Source organism: Ursus americanus, chromosome 4, assembly GCF_024610735.1.
Source record: "Ursus americanus isolate L20-20 chromosome 4, mUrsAme1.1.p, whole genome shotgun sequence".
In the NCBI taxonomy this organism is placed as follows: domain Eukaryota; kingdom Metazoa; phylum Chordata; class Mammalia; order Carnivora; family Ursidae; genus Ursus; species Ursus americanus.
In genome coordinates, this window is record NC_142130.1 from 5,331,199 (window position 1) to 5,346,238 (window position 15,040).

Genomic DNA, 15,040 nt, shown 5'->3' on the forward strand with positions numbered 1-15,040 from the left:
TCATCGAGAGCTAATTCATTAGAGATTTAATATACTGAAGATGGTATTTTAATCAATTTTGTATTGACTGGAAGGAAAAACTGTGGCTTTTGAGATATCAAATTCTCTCTCACTGGAGATCACATTCACAGTGGCCGATGGCCAAGAATTTTTATACGAAGTTAAAGAATATATGCTCTCAGCATGATATTGACAAGTAAAACTTGGCAGTAGATGGTTAGTGATTAAAGATGATGATGAAAATTAAGAAAAGCAAATTGTGAGCCTCCAGTTAACTCATACTAGCATTGAAAACAATGTAATAGTGAGAAACTCATTTTTTTCTTTTAATCATTTCAGGTGCTGAAAGGACATGTAAATAGGCACATCATAATGAGAGCTGGAGAAGGAGCAGGCGAGGGAAAATTAATGACCAGAACTAGATAGGCAGAAAATCTCTATAAAACTGACCATTACACCACAAATACAAGTGAAATCTTAAAGAAATAAAAAGGGAGAAGTCCTAGGACACCCGGATGGCTAAATTGGTTAAGCATCTGACCCTTGATTTCAGCTCAAGATCTCCAGGTTGTGAGATCGAGCCCCACATTAAGCCCTACATATGGTTCTGTGTTAGGTAGGGAGTCTGCTTTGGATTCTCCCTCTGCCCCCCACTCCCCGGCTCTCTTTCTCTCTCTCAAATAAGTAAATAAATAAATACTCATTTTTTTTTAAATGGGAGAACTCCCTACAAAATGTTCATATGCAAGGGAATGAATGAAAATGTGAGTAATTAAGGAAACTCAATTATGAGTACTTAAAATAGTATGGAAAATATCAACAAACTTCCTCAACAAAAACAGAGAATGGCACGCTTCCAAATATATAAGATAGTCAAAAATATAAATCAAATAGGGTACATTAATAAATTTAAACTTGGGGCACCTGGGTGGCTCAGTTGGTTAAGCGTCTGCCTTCGGCTCAGGTCATGATCCTGGAGTCCTGGGACTGTGATCTGTGGGGGGCCTGTTTCTCCCTCTCCCTGTGCCTCCTGTTCCCCCTGCTTGTCCTCACTTTCTCTCTGTCAAATAAATAAATAAAATCTTAAAAAAAAAAAGAAATTGAAACCTAAGTTGGATCAGATATGCAGTATATCATCAACTACCTCATAGTGAAATATATTTGAGTAAAAGCAGCTGGTTAGTACTAGAAAACTGTTAAAAAAACTAACATATTAATAATAATTTTAATTTAAGAATAAAAGCAAAAAAATGTATAATAGTTTGAGTTTCATTCAGTACAATTCATATACTCTGAAATGTACCAATTTTAAATACACACTTCAATGATTATTATTATAGTCTCATAGTCATGCATCCATCATCAAAATCTTATTATAGATCATTTCATCACCACAGAGAGAAAACTGTCCACTTACACTCACTCCCCAGCTCAAGGTAATCCCTAATGTACATTCTGTTTCTATAGATTTGTGTTCACCAGACATTTCATAAAAACAAAATAATACATGTGGCCTTTTGAGTCCTGCTTCTTACTTAGCATAATGTTTTTGAGATCCTTTAGTACTTTAGCATAAGTATAAATAGATTTTGAAAAACATAGAATCAGTCAAAATTGAAATATTTCTTTTTACTTAAAGTGCTGACAATGAAAGAAAAAGTATTTACTTGACTCAATTATATATATATATATATATATATATATATATATATATATATATATATATAAATTTAAATTCCATTTAGTTAACATACAGTGTAATATTAGTCTCAGGTGTAAATATAGCAACTCAACACTTCCACACAACATCAGGTACTCATCAAGACCAGTGCATGCCTTAATCCCCATCACCAATTTGACCCATCCCCCCACGGCCCTCCCCTCTGGTAACCCTCAGTTCGTTATAGTTAAGTGATTCAGTTATTTTTATTTATTTATTTTTTAAACTTGATTTATTTATTTATTTATTTATTTATTTTTATTTTAATAATGATTTTTTATTATATTATGTTAGTCACCATACAGTACATCCCCGGTTTTCGATGTAAGGCTCGATGATTCATTAGTTGTGTATAACACCCAGTGCACCATGCAATATGTGCCCTCCTTACTACCCATCACCGGTCTATCCCATTCCCCCACCCCCCTCCCCTCTGTAGCCCTCAGTTTGTTTCTCATAGTCCATAGTCTCTCATGTTTCATTCCCCCTTCTAATTACCCCCCCTTTCTTTATCCCTTTCTTCCCCTACTGATCATTCTAGTTATTTTTAGATTAAGTAATATATATTGTATACGCATGAGCAAGAGCAGAAATGCTCATATCTACCTACTTAATAAAACAAGTCTTGGCTTGTTCCTTTCCTAATGGGGATTTATATGGAAAATTCTCTGGATTGTAATTTGCATTTACATGAATGATTCAGATTCAGCACATGCCATCTCCCTACTCATTCTGTGCCTGGCCAGAAGCTTACACATACACCATCTCACCTGATACCACATTTCTTTAAGGTGGTCCTACATCTAAGATATGGGAAATTTACTTAATTATGTTGACCTAGACTTTTCATTTGCTAAGTAAGATATAAGAAATAAATGACTACAAAGTCCCTTCTAGTCTAATATAGAATTATTTTTCCTCCAATTTCCTCAAAAGCACATCATAAATTGAGTAAAAGTAATTATAACAAAATGTACAATTGCTTATTGAAGAAGAAGAAAATTTTCTTCATTAATAAAATTTCTGTCTAAACTATATCATTTCTTTCCTTTCATTTATATTGCTTTTATTCACTCATAAGAACAGGTATATCAAGTGTAGAACTAAAGAAATAGTTTTAGAAACTTGCTTGGGAAAGGAAAGAGAGGAATAAGAGAAACATGCTGGGGAAGCTATCGACATAAATGAATGCCAGCTTTCCCTCTAAGTTAAAATGAATGGGCGAAATAAAGCTGTAATGTAGGCTTTATTCATATTAATTGCATTATGCTTAACTCTATTCATTTTGTATCCAAGTTTTTCTGTTGTCATTGTATCACGGGACATGAAATTCCATGTAGCAAATGTATTCATTCCCAAATTATAGCTAGCATATTCATTTCATCTAATAATCATCAAGAATTTCATTTCTACACAGTGCATCTAATTATCAAAATTACCGTCACGAATGTCTCCAAAGCACAATTCCTGCTCACTTACACAATAATGATGAAACACAGCCCTTCAAAGAGGGTGTGGTGGGTGGCTGTCCTGTGTGTGTTCTTCTAGACCTACTGTCTTCATTCAACTTCCACTCTCTACTCTTGAGGTTGACCGACAAGAACATCACTTTCATCTTTATTTTCCTTAATTTGTACAAATTATCCAGTTCTTAAAAATATCTAAGATAGGAAAGCAATCAAGGGAATTAAGGCTGGATAATGGTGGTAGGACATGTTGACAAGGGCCTGAGTAGAAATAAAAAACAAGGAGAAAGTTACAGGTCATTGGAGAAAAGAGAACAGACACTTCCTATGCACCTTCCGATCTGCATTTGGTCCCTTTTCTAAATGTACCACTCCTCCTACGCACTGCTCTTAACTTTTCTTCCCATAAACCATCACACATGCTCTAAGCTTTGCCCTTTTTGTGTACTGGCCATGAGGATTATGTTTACTTTTTAAGTGTTGTGAAGACAACAACAAGTGAGCCTGAAGCCATAGCTGAAAGTGTCACTTGGAATTGGTCTACATTTTTTAAAAATTCTTACGATATGTCACATACACCATGTACTCACTTAAATGTCTTTATTTGGTTTATTGCTATTTTTTGTCTGATAGTTATGTGTCTCTAGATTGTCTCTAGAGGTGAAGCAGGGATTCCTTCTGTCTAAGAAAATACAGTATAATTAACTGTAACATAGAAGGATTCCAACATACCTGTCGAAGCACATCTCCTAAGGAATTCACATGGAACATATGAATTCAATCAATACTTGATAACTTAACCATAAATACATATTCTTTTAATTTTGGAGGCAATATGCATATTAGTATGGACCCAAATCATGACCATACTGACAGGGTTTGAGTATCAGCTTTGACCCTTGTTAGCTGCATTACTATAAGTCATTAAAGATTTCTGTACTATAGCTCCCTTATATGCAAAATGAGGATAATAATAATAATACTCCCTCATGGGACTGTTATGAGCACTGAATGCGTCAATGTATGTGAAACACTTAGGACAGAGTTTAGCACATAGTAATCACTTAATAGTTATTGCTCATTTCATCACTCTAGATCCTATGAACAACATCTAAAAAGCCAAGTAAAGACACTTTAGTATAATATGTTACAACCAACGTAAAATCTATGTTAGTGTTCAATCATTTCACTGTTTACTTCTTAACCACCACAAACATACATTTACACACAAGGCACACACTTCTCACTGTGAACAATAGTAATATAGGAATTGAGAAAATAAGTTCATAAAGATCTGAGGATGAATCCATTTTTGTGAAATTCTCAGAACACTATACAACAGAAACTAAAAAGCAAATTATTTTTAATGAATTAAAAGACTTTCTTCATGTACAAATCAGCCCCTACATCATGTGTATGTGTATGCGCATGTGCATTTCCTTTATCTTAGAAACACTGAATGATCCATAAATGACTTCAGTGAGCAATTTCCTAAACTTCCAAATTCTATATTCCTTATATATTGTTGTAACATGATCTCAAGAGGTGACAGTAATTGTGATAATAAAAGGCAAAAAATACTAATGTAACTACTTACCTAATTTTTCTAAGTGAGCAAATTAGTGACAGTCAAGATGAATTGATAAAAGAATATCATTTGATAGAATAAAACAATAGAAAATAAAACCTCCACTCCATCAAATGCTTTTTAATTAATGCAGGACTATAAGAATATTGTTTCAAAGTGATATGACCCACAAAATAATTTCAAATTATAGATGGTGATGCCAATATATTTAAAATGATATATTCTCACATCACCAGCTATTATCATCAAATAGAAATAGGAAAACATCAGTGCTCATTGTGGATTTATTATTATTTTTCATTCTTTTTTTTCCTTAAGTGGAGCCTAATGTGGGGATTGAACTCACAACCCTGAGATCAAGACCTGAACTGAGATCAAGACCTGAACTGAGATCAAGACCTGAGCTGAAATCCAGAGTTGGACACTTAACCAACTGAGCCACCCAGACACCCTTTTATTTTCTTGGTATAAAAGAACTTCTGGAGTCTTTCTGAATCAAGTAAATGGATCTTAAAAATGGATCTGTAGTGACTGAGTTTATTTTACTAGGATTTTCTGGACAATGGGAACTTCAGATTTTCTTCTTTGTAACATTCTCCTTAATCTACAGAGCTACTGTGTTGGGAAATACTCTCATTATGGTCACAGTGACATTAAGTTCCACTCTTCATTCTCCCATGTACTTCCTCCTGAGAAACCTCTCCTTTCTGGATATGTGTCTCTCCACTGTCACCACGCCCAAAATGATCACAGACTTACTCAACGAACACAAGACCATCTCCATTTGGGGCTGCATGACCCAGATGTTCTTTATGCACTTCTTTGGGGGTGCTGAGGCGACTCTTTTGATAGCCATGGCCTTTGACAGGTATGTAGCCATATGCAAACCCCTGCACTACAGGACAATCATGAGCCACAGGCTGCTGAGTGGGTTTGTGATACTTTCATGGACAATTGGGTTTGTACACACCATGAGCCAGATGGTATTGACGGTAAACTTGCCTTTCTGTGGCCCCAATGTCATGGACAATATATTTTGTGACCTTCCCCTTGTGATTAAGCTTGCTTGTGTGGACACATACACCCTGGAATTCTTTGTCATTGCTGACAGTGGGCTGCTCTCATTCATCTGTTTCATCCTCGTGCTTGTCTCCTACACTGTCATCCTGATCACTGTACAACAAAGACCATCTGGAGGGCTCTCCAAGGCTCTGTCCATACTGTCTGCACACATCATTGTGGTCACTCTGTTCTTTGGACCTTGTATCTTTATCTATGTCTGGCCATTCAATAGTTTCGCAGGCAATAAAGTCCTTGCTGTGTTTTACACTGTTATCACACCCTTACTGAATCCTATTATTTACACCCTGAGAAATCAGAAAATGCAAGGGGCCATGAGCAAATTACAGTTCCAACATGTTATCTCTACACAGAACTTCTAGATTTGAGCAATATATAATCAACACAACTTTCAAACACCGTGCTAACAGAAGTTAAATAGATTATATATAATATATGCTTTCACTCTTGTGTTAGAGTGACCAGGGTAGAACCATTGTGCAGAAAACCACAAAATATTTTAATTTACATTTACTGCTGCTAAAACACATAATGATAATGAGTGACCTATAGCAAAGTAGACATTTGAAATCACTGAGCACTTTTTGATAGATATTTGATACATATTTATTAGTGAAGAAATAAGTATTTAAAAATATGGTAGATACTAATAGGGGTAATTTTAATAGATATAATATGTTAATGACATTCATAGATTTATACTATCTTTAAATGAAGTACCAGTACAAATAATGAGTGAAATAACATGAACAATGAGAAAGAAATGATTCTCTTGATCTAATGAGACAAAAAATAAGAATAAATAATTAAATTTGACAGTAGAGTGAATATAAAATGCTAGAGAGAATGTTAAGGTACCAAAGGGAAGGAACCAATGCAAGAATAACTTCAGTAGAACTAAAAAAAGTAGCCTTGAAACCAAATGCTCCAAGAAATATCATAAATATGCCCAGTTGCCTTTCAAACCTCAATAAATGAAAGTAGAAGCATATTTCTTGATTTTAGGTACTATACCATATAACTTTTTTCTTTCCAAGTGCTTTACATAAAATACACTTGAATTTGCTTCTCACAAGCTTGTAATCCTTATTTTAATTATCAGCTAAATCTGATTTGGTTGTGAGTGTTAAGGAGGGAGGGGTTCATGCTAAATTGGGAATCCCACACTCATTGATGGTAACTTAAATATTCTCTCCTAATTCAAGACACCAACATTTCTTCTTTCCTCTAGGCAACAGCCTTCTAACTCTTTCTTAAGCACTGTATAAGTTCTTTCCTCCATTGAATGCATTCTCTACAAGCACCTACAGTGATATGATTAAAATGCAATTCTCAATGTTTTTTTCCTGGCTAAAACTATTTTGTGGCATTAAGATGCAGGCTCATATCCTTCACTGGCCATCAAAACCCATCCTTCCTCTGGAATTTAGCCCTAATATACTTTTTTTTTCATAATGTTACATCACATTGACTTTCTTTCAAATTATCCGAAGTATCAGGCATCTTAATTTAGGACTATTTCCAGGCTGTTCCCTTCACACAGAATCACCTTTCTTCACTTCTACACCCAGCTAACTTCCTCCTAGAGTATAGAACCTGGACAAAATACTATATTAAAAAATATATATTTTTAAAGATTTATTTATTTGAGGGAGTGAGGGGCAGAGGGAGAGGAAGAGAGAGAATCTCAAGCAGACTCCCTGCTGAGCGTAGAGCCCAATGCAGGGCTCAAACCCATGACTCTAAGATCATGACCTGAGCCAAATCAAGAGTCGGAAGCTTAATGACAGAGCTACCCACGCGCCCCTCACAACATTACATTTTAGAACACTTTTCCTCTATGTTCTTGGCCAGTTTAGATTTCTTTATTTTACTCACTTATAGCATGCTGCAATTTCCAGCCTTTGCATAAATTATTGCAATAATTATTTATATACTTATAGGTTAATGTCAGCTTTTTCTTCAAGCTATAAATTCCATGTATCTCCAGTATCTAGCTACATATTGGCACCCAGCAGTTCACACATATTTACTGATTGAAGAAATAAAAATGAAATAACTATATTCTAGCAGAATATTATTGAATTTAACCTACAACTAAGGAATATGTGCACTTTACTGTGAAATATTACCTGTTAAAAATTAGAATACATAAGGGCATATATTGCTCATATAATTTAGCAATTGAATTACAGAGATGACAGCCTTTTAATTAACAAAAAGGAACAAAAACCATATAATTCCATTCATATGTGGAATTGATGAAACAAAACAGATGAACATAGGGGAAGAAAAAAAAGGGGGAGGGAAGCAAACCAGAAGATACTCTTAACCATAGAAAATAAACTGAGAGCTGATAAAGGAGGTGGGTGAGATATGGGCTAAATGGGTGATGGATATTAAGGAGGGCACTGGGTGTTTATGTAAGTGATGAATCACTAAATTCTATACCTGAAACCAATTTCACCATTTTTGTTAGCTAACTAGAATTTAAATAAAAACTTTAAAAGAAAAGAAATATAAGGAAAAGGAATATGGAATACATGAAAAATTTCATATTCAATCCTAACTCAGTAAACTTAAAATTTCAGTCTTATATTTTATTATACCCTATATCAAATAAATCAAAACCATTTAGAAGGGAAAATACACATCCAGTGGTAGATGGGATTACATTGCATGTGATAAAACATTACATAAGATTTTTGTGTCTGTAGTATAGTACACTCAAAATCTTGAACCCCTCTGGTTAAAAAACATCTAAGACTGCTAGAGTCATCTAAAATAAACATTAAAATCAATTAATCATTTTAAACAAAGGTAAACAAATCCCATTTAAGGTCCAGTATGAAGCTTCAGCTCCATTTCAGGAAGGTAAAACAGCACTGAACCAGTGCCCACGCTAAGAACATCTACAGAGTACTGTTGCCCACAGATCCTACAAATTCGGGAGAGGACTGTGTTTTGGGCTTTGTGCCCTAACAGGGATGGAGACCGACAGGAGGCCATGCTGTGTGCATAGATTCTGAGGAAAAAAAAAAAAGGAGGAGAGAGAGAGAAAGAGGAAGAGAGAGAGATTATTAGAAGAAAGCCTGCCTAGCAGAAGCAGACAGCATGAAAAAAAATGTTATCCAAACTTCATTCTGGATGTAAATGAAAACAAATGGGTCCTTCACAAAGGCTGGGCTTGTCATCATGTCCTTTGTATGTTCCCGCACATCAGTGTGAGAATTTTCTTTTTAACTTGCTACTTGAGGGTATATGCTCAGGCATTTGGCAGAAGTAAACACAAATACTCAGTGAAAAACAAATGTTCCTTGAAAACAAGTTATACCGAACTCTCAGGGAAAGGTTTTACAAATAAAAACTCACAATCAAAAATCACGAGACCAACAAAAACATCCCAACAAATATGATAGTTGGGAGAAAGTGAAAAGACAATGCATGAAATGGAAGAAAAAAAATATTTATAAGTCATGGGTCCAGAATATATACAGAACTATTACAATTCCAGAATTGAAAGACAAAAAATTAGAAAATGGGCAAAGTATCTAAGCAAATAAGTCTTCAGAGAAGATATACAAATGGGCAATAAGCACTAGGAAAATGTGCTCAACATCATTAGTCATTAGGGCTATACAAATGAAAATCACAGTAAGATACCACTTCGTATCCACTAGGATGGCTATCATCAAAAAAGACAGATGAGAACACAGAGCAGTTGGAACCCTGATACATTGCTGGTGGAATATAAAAATGGTGCAACCATTTTGGAGAAAATTCTAGCAGTTCTTCGAAGTGTTACACATATGGTTACCATGTGTCTTATCAATTTCACTCCAAATATGTATGCAACAGAAATGAAAACACACGCCCACACAAAAGACTGAACACAAATGGTTACAGCAGCTTTATTCACAAGAGTAAAAAGTTTTCAAAAACCTAACATTCATCAATTGATGAATGGATAAACCAAAGGTGGTGTATCTATAGCATGGAATATTATTTGGCAATAAAAAGGAATCGAGCACTGACAGATGCTATAACATGCATGACTCTTGAAAAATTAGGTAACGTAATAGAAAGGAGGCACCAAAAAACTACATATTGTATGAGTCCATTTGTATAAAATGTCCACAATAAGCAAATCTTTAGAGGTACAAAGTAGATTAATGGTTACCTAGTTGTGGTGGGAGGGGAATAAGGATGTGGCCTTTTGTGATTGGCTTCTCTCCTTTAGCCTAATGTTTTCAAGACTCAACCACATGGCAGCATGCATCAATACTTAATGCTAGGAGCCACATCAGAAACATGGCAGAATAGGAAATCCCCCCTTACCCCCACAAACACACAAATTCATCCACAATTCATGGGAAAATTCCTTTTGAGAAAAATAAAAAACTAATTGAAAGTCTCCTGCACCCCCAGAGAATGCAAAACCAGGCCCACTGAAGCATTTAAGGAGATTTAGGACACCCCCTCAACTGGAGACCTGCCCAGATTTTAGAGTCCTAGATTTTTCCCTCCAGTGCCTTGACCTTACCATAACACACATGACTTGCCTGAGTGTTTATATTTTGTTGGAGCTGTGTAATTCTGTGAGATCTTCCATCTATTCCTATCTATGGTACTTCTACTACAGGAGATAGGGACATCTGTGTAAACTATAAAAGAGTTCTTTAGGTCCCTACACTTAGCCTACACCTGCTTGTTATGCAGTCTTTTGTTTCTTATTCCAAGGCATCCATACAACTTAGCAATAAGCAAACTTCACTATTTATAAGAATTTTTCTCCCCTTATCTTTCAAATAATTGGATCATTCACTTACAATAGCATTCCTTTTCCCCAAGATGTTTCCCAGGTCACCACCACGGAAATCTTTAGGGTTTTTGTTTTTTGTTTTTAAGCAGGTTCAACTCCCAACATGGGGCTTGAACTCATGACCCTAAGATCAAGAGTCACATGCTCCACTGACTGAGCCAGTGAAGCACCCCACCACCACTGAAGTCTTAAGCAATCAGGCATTTATATTATGGCAGGACTTGTCTGTGTCCCATCTACCACTTGTAATGGAGTCCTCGTCCCACACCAGGTGGTGAGTAAACCAACCACAATCCCCATTTATCACCTGTTTTCTCAGATCACTCCCAGGACCACTTATGTTAGTTTACGTCATCTAAGAAGGAGACACGTAGACAGGATTAGAGTATATTCACGGTGGAATACTATTCAGTAATAAAATTTTAAAAACATTTTTTAAACTAGCACATACAACAACATAGATCCATCTCTATAGCATTTTATTAGAAGACACTCAAAACAAAAGAGTACATATTGTGAGATTTTATTTAAATGAAATTTAAAAATAGACAAAACTGATATTTAGTGATAGAAATGAGAATAGTCATTAGCCCTGATGGTTAATATTTACTGAGAAGGGGCCCAAGGGAAATTTTTGTGTGATAAATGTTTTGTAATTTGGTAAGTGTAGTAGTTTCATAGATGCATGCATAGGAAAAAATTTCAATCTATACATTTAAGATAAGTTAATCTTAATATCTATACGATATTTCTCATATCATAAAGAGAATTGAAAACAGGTTAGCAAAAAAAAAAAAAAAAGAACAACAAAAGCAATAAATAAAGTGGTTTAAAGTAGGATTTGGGATGGTATCCTTTCAACAGTACAGGCAATAAAAGAAAATGTTTTGATACATTGTGGAAATAAAATTAATTATTTTAGAGCAATATTTTGCTTTGTTTCTTTACCAGAAACCTGTTTTTTTCTCCCTTGAGGGGTCTCTAGCCAGCTGTAAGTTCTTATAGCCAATGTCTAATTACATGCTCCAAGGTAAAAGTAGGCCTGGGGGAAAGGAATTCTAGGTTGGCTGGGCTTAATAGATACCTTGCTATTTGTTTGTTTTTTTTAAATTTCAAATTTGTCTTTTGAATTTTTGTAGCTTCATGTATTTCTAATTTTACCTCATGTGTTAAAATTAAACTAGCAGTACAATACAATTAATAATATCTTCTGATTTGTATGTTCCTTCTGGCAAAATAATCTGATTTACTAGTAAATTATTTATTACCTAATCTTTTTTTCCCTGGCACTAACACCTCAACAGGCAATCACATTTTACCAATTAAAATGTAATTTAGAACATCTGACTTTTAGTCTACATTTTTATAAGTGTATATATCAACTTCTCAGTTCAAACTGAGAAACACAGTCATTGAAGTTATACATCCTTTCACACGATTAGATAGAGCTTTAGTCTTCTCATTGCAAGGTAATGTGTCAAAATTTTGAGGAAAATAGATTCCTGTCACAATTTCATTATAAAGAAAAATGGATGACTAATACGAAGACTCTCAGAGGTTCTATTCATCTAAAAATATTCCAATTTTTAATTGAGAAGTCAGTTTGCCTCTCAACGTGCAATGTGGAATGCAAAGGTTCTTCCTTTTCTATTGAATTATCTCCTATGATGATCTGTTTCTTTCCTTAAAAGTAATGTGGCTTTTGTTTTAAGAACTTGAAGGCTGATTTTGAGTTATGATTTCTGAATTTTGAATTAACTCCTCTTTGCCTAGAAATGATAAAACAATTGACCATAGGATCAAACACCATCTAATAACAGATGTAGTGAAGAGAAGGGCCATATGCGCCCCAATGTTCATAGTAGCATTGTCCACAATAGCTGAATTGTGGAAGGAGCTGAGATGCCCTTCAACAGATGACTGGATTAAGAAGATGTGGTCCATATATACAATGGAATATTACTCAGCCATCAGAAAGAACAATTACCCAACATTTGCAGCAACATGGACGGGACTGGAGGAGATTATGCTAAGTGAAATAAGTCAAGCAGAGAAAGACAATTATCATATGGTTTCACTCATTTATAGAACATAAGAAATAGCAGGGAGATCGGTAGGAGAAGGAAGGGAAGAACGAAGGGGGGATAAACAGAAGGGGGAATGAACCACGAGAGACTATGGACTCTGGGAAACAAATTGAAGGCTTCAGAGGTGAGGGGCTGGGGGAATGGGATAGGCCAGTGATGGGTATTAAGGAGGGCACGTATTGCATGGAGCACTGGGTGTTATACACAAATAATGAATCATGGAACGCTACATCAAAAACTAAGAATGTAGTGTATGGTGACTAACATAACATAATAAAAAATTATTATTAAAAAATCCATCTGATAAAAAGGAAAGAAGAAAAGAAATAGAGAAAGAGTGAAAGAAAGAAGAAAAAAATATGTATACATAAATAATAAAATGATGGTATCTCTCTTTGTCCTGTTACCTTAACGTCAAATCTCTGTATTGAAGCAAGCTCGACTTCTACTTATTTTGTCACCCTATATTTCATATAACTCGGGTTAAAGTTACTAGAAAGAGACCACTGTCTGATATGATCTTCAAAAGCAGTGTACTGCTATTACACAGGGATATTTTTTTAAAAATTTTCATTGTGGACTATACAAGAACAAACATAATTGTAGAGTTATGAAGTATTACTAAGTTCAAAATAACATAGATTTCATCATAAAATAGATGAAAGAGAAGAAAACTTCTGGAATGGGAGAAAGTAGTAAGCAAGCCTGAATCATGGGGACATGGCTGGACCAGAAGCATTGATAAGGCAGGGTAGTTTAGGGGAAATAGGTATCAGAGAACAACTTCACAGCTATTCCTGTAATTGGTACTGCTGCCTCCAACTCAGCCACTAGACCTGCCAGTGAAACAGCAAATTTAACCACACAACTCACCTGTCTCCTCTGTCACCTCTTTAAATCTTTTTGGATTTCTTCTCTCTCTCTCTTTTTCTCTTTTTTTCCCCCCAAGCTATTGATTTCTTCTGCTTTCAATATCAGCAATTTATGATTAAAGAAAAAAAGACTGTAAGTCACAGACTGTGTTACACTATCAAGACCTATCTATGACTTGCCTAAAATATTAAAATCTCATTGTTACCTAGTCATCCCTTCTTTGCTAACCTGAATATAAAAGATAGAGTGTTTGTTATTACATCTTGTAAAAATGGAGATCATTAATTTTTCAAAATTGAGAAACTGTTTTTCTAAATTTCAAACTAAAATAACTCATTTTAGTAAAGTTGAAAACATGAAAAAATGTAAAGAAGAAAATAAAACCGTCCTAGAGAAAGGGGTTTTTCATTATTAAGAAAAAATAAATTTCTTCTTAAGAAATCCAGTAGCAATCTAGTTGGTCACTCATGCATTGCTCCAGATACATTGGAGGATGGAAAAGAGAAGCACCTTGCATATCATGGTGACTTGTTTGGTGAAGTGTCTTCAGAATAAATATGGAATATGGAAAATGTATAAATTTCCTTAAAGATATGGCTCAAGAATATTGTAAACAAAATGTTGACAGCACTAGATGATTATTTTAACTGTGTGTGATAAAGTACAGGAAGACAGAGAGATCCTAAGAAGAAATACTTATATCAGTTTTCAAAAGATTTTAGAGAAAATATGGAAAGCCCAGGACAGCCTCTCCACCTGGCAAAAACAGAAAAAAAAAAACTTCATGAAAGAAATAAGAATAAAGAATAAATCAATAATGTGGCTCTCAGATCCTTTGATAAGCCTTCAGAAACACTAGAGACAGTGCCTCATAGAATCTTAGCTGGAAAATAGGATCTCCAAGGATCTTACAGGTTTTGTCCACATTAGCTAAGAACACTTAGAGTAGAAAAACATCTATCTCAGAAAAAATTATGGATGTGGCTTTTGGAGCATGAAGTATACACAAAAATGATTCCTAAGATATGCACAAGGCTTTAAAGAGAAATATTCTGGCAAAGCAAAACCGAAATTGGGACTAAAAAGGTCAGAGAGTGCAAAATAGAGTCCTCTTGGCAAAAGGCTTGAAAGGACACTATAAGGAAGATGACATCCAAGTAGCAAACATTTGACATGTTGCTCACTATCATTCCTCATCAAAGATATGTCAATCAAAACTACAAGGAGATGCTACTACACACTAACTTGAACTGCTAAATTAAGAAGACTAAAAATACAAATTGTTGTGAAGATAAAAAAACAGTTGTTTCTCTCATATATCGACAGTAGGAGTGTAAAATATTATAGCCACTATAGAAAGTGGGGTCTTTTCTCAAGCATTAAAAATATCCTGACCCTATGTTC

At 34.9% G+C, this 15,040-nt stretch overlaps 1 protein-coding gene across 1 annotated transcript; it reads left to right on the forward strand.

Moving 5' to 3' along the window:
• The first annotated feature begins 5,277 nt into the window (after nt 1-5,277).
• On the forward strand, nt 5,278-6,216 carry LOC123786352 (olfactory receptor 4L1-like). The gene has a single exon (XM_045788586.2). The coding sequence runs from the start codon at nt 5,278-5,280 to the stop codon at nt 6,214-6,216; it is 939 nt and encodes a 312-aa protein (XP_045644542.2).
• Nucleotides 6,217-15,040: the final 8,824 nt, after the last annotated feature.